We start from the raw sequence: 6,991 nt of genomic DNA, 5'->3' as shown, positions 1-6,991 counted from the left end.
GGTTGGATGGCATCATGGACTCAACAGACATCCGTCGATCAGACCCTGGGAGATGGTTGCAAAGAGGTGGACATGACGTTGCCACTGAACAACAGCAAGGTGGTGTTCGCTGTGGGTTTTTCTATGGTTTTACGCGGAGGTAGTTTCCTTTTGTTGCTGTTTGTTGCGTGTTTTTATTATGAAAGTGTTGAATTTTGTCGAATGCTTTTCTGCATCACTTGATATGATCATATGTTTTCTTCCCCTTCCTTCTGGTAATGTAGTAGGTTACATTGATCAATTCCTTCCTCCCTCCCTTCCTTTTTTTGGATGAAATATGTTTGTGAAGGTAACCACAGCACAGTACTGTTATTACCTAAATCTACATGTAGCAAATGTGGTGAAAAATGTTGTGATTAGAAAAGATTAATAATAGCACTCTCATTTCATTGCAAGGGATTGATGCTGTCAGAGATGGAAAACAGACAAGGACACACAGTCGTGCCTTGTGTTCCTCGGAAGACCTCGTCTCATATGTTGTTGTTTATCAGATATTAATCAAGTTACCTGATGGTCTTCAGATACAGTGTGTGGGCTTGGAGGAGGGCATGGCAGCCCACTCCAGTGTTCTTGCCCGGGGAAGCCCATGGACGGAAGAGCCTGGTGGGCTGCAGTCCATGGGGTCACAAAGAATGAGACACGACTGAGTGAGCATGCGTGCACATAATTCATGAGGATGTTTGCATCGGTGTTCATAAGGGACATCAGTGTGTTGCTTTCTTGCCTCTGTCTGGCTGCTGACCTCACAGAATAAGTTAGGAAATGTTGCCTCCTCTTCGGTTTTTTGGAAGAGTTTGGGAGGAATTGGTATTATTAATATTTCTTAAATACTGGATAGAATTCACTGATAAAATCTTCAGTGTCAAGCCTTTTTTCTTTTTTTGTAGGGAGATATTTTTTTAAAATAATGTATTTTTGGCTGGCTGGGTCTTCGTTGCCGTGCGGGCCTTTCTCTAGTCGGGGGAGCAGGGGCTGCTCTGTCGCGGTGCGCAGGCTTCTCAGCACAGTGGCTTCTCTTGAGGAGCACGGACTTCAGGCACGTGGGCTTCAGCAGTCGGTATCCCCGGGCTCTGGAGCATAGGCTAATACTTGTGGTGCACAGGCTTAGTTGCTCTGCAGCATCTGGGATCTTCCCTGATCAGGGATCGAACCTGTGTCTCCTGCACTGACAGGTGGATTGACCACTGAGCCACCAGGGAAGCCTGTGGGCAGATCTCTGATTACTGATTCACTCTCCTTACTATTGGTAGTTAGATGTCTATTGAGTTTTTGTTTCTGTGATTTGGTGTTGGTAGAAATTGTGTTTTTAAGAATTTGTTTCATCTAGGTTATCTCATCTGCTGGTTTATAATTGTTCATAGTACTCATTTGTAATCATTTTTATTTTCATAGAATTGGTAGTAACATCTCTACGTACATTGCTGATTTTAGTAATTAGTGTCTTCTTTCTTTTTGTAATCTGTCTAGCTAAAGTTTATCCATTTTGCTGATCTTTCTGAAGAGCTAACTTTTGGTTTCATTGATTTCTCTTATAGTTTTTCTGTTCTCTATTTCATTTATCTCTGCCCTAATCTTTATTTTTCATTCCTTTTGCTAGCTTTGGATTTAGTTTGTTCTTTCTTTTCTAGTTCCTTAACTTGTAAAGTTATATTGCTGATTGGAGATCTTTCTAGGTTTATTGTTGTTCCCTCACTAAGTCATGTCCAACTCTTTGTGACCCCATCGACTGTAGCACACCAAGCTTCCCTGTCCTTTACCATCTCCTGGAGTTTGCTCAAACTCATGTTCATTGATTCGATGATGCCATCCAATCATCTCATCCTCTGTTGTCCCCTTCTCCTCCTGCCCTCAATCCTTCCCAGAATCAGGGTCTTTTTCCAGTCAGTTGGCTCTTCGCATCAGTTGGCCAAAGTATTGGAGCTTCAGCATCAGTCCTTTGAATATTCAGGGTTGATTTCCTTTAGGATTAACTGGTTTGATCTCTTTGCTGTCCAAAGGACTCTTAAGAGTCTTCTCCAGCACCACAGTTCAAAAACATCATTCTTCAGCGCTCAGCCTTCTTTATGGTCCAACTCTCACATTCGTACATGATACTGGAGAAACCATAGCTTTGACTGTACACCCACCATAGAGCCGCCTGGTGGGTGATCCACAAACTGGAGAATAATTATACCAAAGAGGTTCTCACACTGTTGCAAAAGTTCTAGGGGCCACAACAGACTTCCCAACCTGGCGATCTGGCAAAGGGGCTGGCATCCCAGGGAATCTGATCTTGAAGTCAGCGGGATGTGATTACAGAACTTCCAAAGGACTGGGGAAACAGACAAAACCTTGTGTGCACCAGGACCCAGGAGAAAGGGGCCGTGACCCCACAGGAGCCTGAGCCAGACTTGCCTAGGAGTGCGGGAGAGTCTCTGGCAGAGGCGTGAGTCGGCAGTGGCCAGCTGTGTGCTCAGGGGCACTGGCAGCGGCAGTCCTGGGGGGTGCGGCCTGCTGGCCTCAGTCCTCTGGGCAGAGGTCACCAGTACCCCTATCGTAGAGCCTACAGCCTGCAGTAGAGATGGCGACTCTAGGACTGGACCGCCTCAGGCCAAACTACAGGGAAGAAGCACAGCCCCGCTTATCAGCAGAGAATTGGATCAGAGATTCGCTGAGCATGGCCCCGCCCACCAGAGCAAGACCCAGTTTTCCCTACAGCCAGTCCCTCCCATCAGGAAGCTTGCACCAGCCTCTCATCCTTCTCCATCAGAGGGGCAGACAGAATGAAAACCACAATCACAGAAAGCTAACCAAACTGACCACATGGACCACAGCCTTGTCTAACTCAGTGAAACTGTGAGCTGTGCCGTGTAGAGCCGCGCAAGACGGATGGGTCGTGGTGGAGAGTTCTGACAAAACGTGGTCCATTGGAGAAGGAAATGGCAAACCACTTCAGCATTCTTGCCTGGAAAACGCCATGAACAGTATGAAAAAGTGAAACGATACAACACTGAAAGAGGGACTCCAGGTTGGTAGGTGCCTAGTGTATTACCGGAGAAGAGCAGGAAATAGCTCCAGAGGAACGAAAAGGCTGAGCCAAAGTGGAAACAACGCCCAGTTGTGGATGTTGTCTGGTGGTGAAACTAAAGTCCAGTGCTGTAAAGAAAAAGACTGCAGAGGAACCAGGGATATTAGGTCCATGAATCAAGGTAAATTGATTTACCTTGGTCAAACAAGAGTTGGCAAGAGTGAAATTGACATTTTAAGAATTAGGACACTAAAATGGAAGACAGTGGGTGAGATCAACTCAGGTGACCATCACATCTGCTACTGTGGGCGAGAATCCCATAGAAGAAATGGAGTGGCCCTCACAGTCAACAAGAGAGCCCGAAATGCAGTACTTGGGTGCAGTCTCAAAAACAACAGATTGATCTTGGTTTGTTTCCAAGGCAAACCTTTCAGTAGCACACTAATCCAGGTCTATGCCCCAGCCACGAATGCAGAAGAAGCTGAAGTTGAATGGTTCTATGAAGACCCACAAGACCTTCTAGAACTAACGCCAAAAAAAGATGTCCTCCTTATCACAGGGGACTGGAATGCAAAAGTAGGAAGTCAAGAGATACCTGGAGTAACAGGCAAGTTGGGCCTTGGAGTACAAAACGAAGCAGGGCAAAGGCTAACAGAGAACACACTGGTCATAGCAAACACCCTCTTCCAGCAACACAAGAGACGACTCTACACGTGGACATCACCAGATGGTCAATACCGAAATCAGATTGATTATATTCTTTGTAGTCAAAGATGGAGAAGCTCCACACAGGCAGCAAAAATAAGACCAGGAGCTGACTGTGGCTCACATAACGAGTTCCTTATTGTAAAATTCAGACTTAAATTGAAGAAAGTAGGGAAAACCACTAGCCCATTCAGGTATGACCTAAATAAATTCTCTTGTGATTATACAATGGAAATTTGACAAATAGATTCAAGAGATTGGATCTGATAGAGTGTGTGAAGAACTATGGACGGAGGTTCGTGACATTGTACAGGAGGCAGTGATCAAGACCATCCCCAAAATAAAGAAATTCTACAAGGCAAAATGGTTGCCTGAGGAGGCCTTACAAATAGCTGAGAAAAGAAGAGAAATAAAAGGCAAAGAAGAAAAGGAAAGTCATCTGAATTCTGAGTTCTATAGACTAGCAAGGAGAGATAAGAAAGCCTTAAGTGAACAATGCAAAGAAAGAGGAAAACAAGAGAATGGGAAAGACTAGAGATTTCTCCAAGAAAAGTAGAAATAGCAAGGGAACATTTCATGCAAAGATGGGCACAATAAAGGACAGAAACAGTGTGGACCTAACAGAAGCAGAAGAGGTGGCAAGCACCCACAGAAGAACTACACAAGAAAGGCCTTCACGACCCAGACAAGCACGAGGGCGTGACCACTCACCCAGAGCCGACAGCCTGGAATGCGAAGTCAAGTGGGCCTTAGGAAGCATCACTACGAACAAAGCTAGTGGATAGAGGTGATCAGTTTCCACTGAGCTATTTCAAATCCTAAAAGATGATGTTGAAGTTCTGCACTCAATGTGTCTGTAAATTTGGAAGACTCAGCGTTGGCCACAGGACTGGAAAAGGTCAGCTTTCATTCTAATCCCAAAGAAAGGCAATGCCAAAGAATGCTCAAACTACTGCACAATTGCACTCATTTCACATGCTAGCAAGATAATGCTCAAAATCCTTCAAGCTAGGCTTTATTCAACAGTACATGAACCAAGAACTTCCAGGCGTACAAGATGGACTTAGAAAAGGCAGAGGAACCAGAAATCAAATTGCCAACATCAATTGGATCATATAAAAAAGCAAAGGAATTCCAGAAAAACATCTGCTTCATTGACTATGCAAAAGCCTTTGACTGTGTGGATCATCTTCAAGAGATGGGAATACCAGGCCATCTTACCTGCTTCCTGAGAAAGCTGTATACAGGTCAAGAAGCAACAGTTAGAACCAGACACGGAACAACGGACTGGTTCCAAATTGGGAAAAGAGTATGTTGAGGCTGTATATTGTCACCCTGCTTATTTAACTTATATGCAGAGTACATCATGTGAAATGTTGGGCTGGATTAAGCACAAGCTGGAATCAAGATTGCTGGGAGAAATATCAACAACCTCAGATACGCAGATGAAACCACCCTAATGGGAGAAAGCAAAGAGGAACTAAAGAGAGTCTTGATGAAAGTGAAAGAGGAGAGTGAAAAAACTGGCTTAAAACTCAACATTCAAAAAACTAAGATCATGGCATCTGGGTCCCATCACTTCATTCATGGCAAATAGATGGGGAAACAATGGAAACAATGAGAGACTTTATTTTTTGGGCTCCAAAATCACTGCAGATGGTGATTGCAGTCATGAAAGTTTTTAAAAGATGCTTGGTCCTTGGAAGAAAAGCTATGACTGACCTAGACAGCATATTAAAAAGCAGAGACATTACTTTGCTGACAAAGGTTCCTGTAGTCAAATCTATGGTTGTTCTAGTGGTCATGTATGGATGTGAGAGTTGGACCATAAAGAAGGCTTGAGCCCTGAAGCATTGATGCTTTTGAACTGTGGTGTTGGAGAAGACTCTTGAGAGTCCCTTGGACTGCAGGGAAATCCAACCAGTCCATCCTAAAGGAAATCAGTCCTGAATATTCATTGGAAGGACTGATCCTGAAGCCGAAGCTCCAATACTTTGGCCATCTGATGTGAAGAACTGACCTACTGGAAAAAACCCTGATGCTGGGAAAGATTGAAGGCAGGAGAAGAGGGTGGCAGAGGATGAGATGGTTGCATGACATCTTTGACTCAGTGGACATGCATTTGAGCAAGCTCCGGGAAATGGTGAAAGACAGAGAGGCCTGGCGTGCTGCTGTCCATGGGTTTGCAAAGAGTTGGAGATGCCTGAGCGACTGAGACCTTATTTGGAAGTACGGCTTTTGCAGGTGTGATAAAGTGAGGTCTTCCTGGACTAGGGTGGGCCCCCGGTGCCTGGTATCCTTATAAGACACCCCGTGAAGATGGAGGCGGAGACAGTGTGATGCGTGCAATTTCTAACGGTTACGAACTGGACTGGGACACGTGGCCAGACGGGCCAGTGTGCCTCCCACTTCAGAGCAACAAGTGCTGAAAACCTGGGGGCTGCAGGGGTCTGGGGTCTGCATGTGGCTGTGGGGCGGTAGGTCAGGCGGCCCTTGGCGGGCGGGGAGCAGCCTGCAGTGGCCTGCCTCGTTCCTCAGGCGCTGGCTGGTTCCTGGCGGTGAGGCTGTCAATGTGGCAAGTCTGCACGTGAGCCAGGTCGGTCCTTCTCTCTGGGCCTTTGTTTACAGCTGTGCCGGCTCTTCATTGCTCTGGCCTTTCTCTCCGTCGCGGGGTGAAGGCCTCTCGCTGCGGTGGCTTCTCTGGCCGTGGAGCTCAGGTTCGGAGCGGGCGGGCTTCATCGTTGCAGCCCATTGGCTTAGCTGGCCCATGGCATGTGGGGGTCTTTTCCATGGGTCAGACCCGTGTCCCCTGCACTGACAGATTCTTAAGCTGTGGACCACCAGGGATGCCAGAGCCAGGTCATTTCTAAACTGATGTTTGAAGGAAGATTTTTAAGACAAAACATCAAGTCATTGTGTCCTTCAGATCCAAGCAGTCCTCCCCCTCGTCGGCCAGGTGCGGTGCTCTGGGTCTGTGTCGTCAGCAGGTGGAGAAGGGGCCCCGGTCCTGAGGCGGCACCCCCGGTCTTCTTCGCAGACACCTCCTGGCCTCCCCCTGGGGCGGGTGGGGCGGGGAGCGTCTTTGGGAAACCCCACGAGCCCCTGAAGCCGGGGGACCTCCTGCTGCGCTGTTGCTCGGCCTGTCTCCATCTAGCAGCTCAGGACGCTTGCAGATGAGGTGCTGCCCGAAGTCCTCCGGCCTCACAGAGGATGTGAGGGGGCGGCGGGAGGTGGAGGAAG

At 47.0% G+C, this 6,991-nt stretch overlaps 1 protein-coding gene across 1 annotated transcript in view; it reads left to right on the top strand.

Annotated features, from left to right (window-relative positions):
• Nucleotides 1-72: 72 nt before the first annotated feature.
• Nucleotides 73-6,991, top strand: part of TNIP2 (TNFAIP3 interacting protein 2) — a 15,728-nt gene continuing 8,809 nt past the window's right edge. Inside the window, exon 1 of the mRNA XM_010837897.1 lies at nucleotides 73-111. Within this exon, the coding sequence (XP_010836199.1) occupies nucleotides 73-111 (39 nt within the window). The remainder of the gene's footprint in view (nucleotides 112-6,991) is intronic.

The sequence above is a fragment of the Bison bison genome, unplaced genomic scaffold (assembly GCF_000754665.1).
Source record: "Bison bison bison isolate TAMUID 2011002044 unplaced genomic scaffold, Bison_UMD1.0 scf7180017845945, whole genome shotgun sequence".
Lineage (NCBI taxonomy): Eukaryota > Metazoa > Chordata > Mammalia > Artiodactyla > Bovidae > Bison > Bison bison.
Note: the sequence above shows the minus strand (reverse complement) of the source record. Positions and strands in the feature narration are given on the sequence as shown.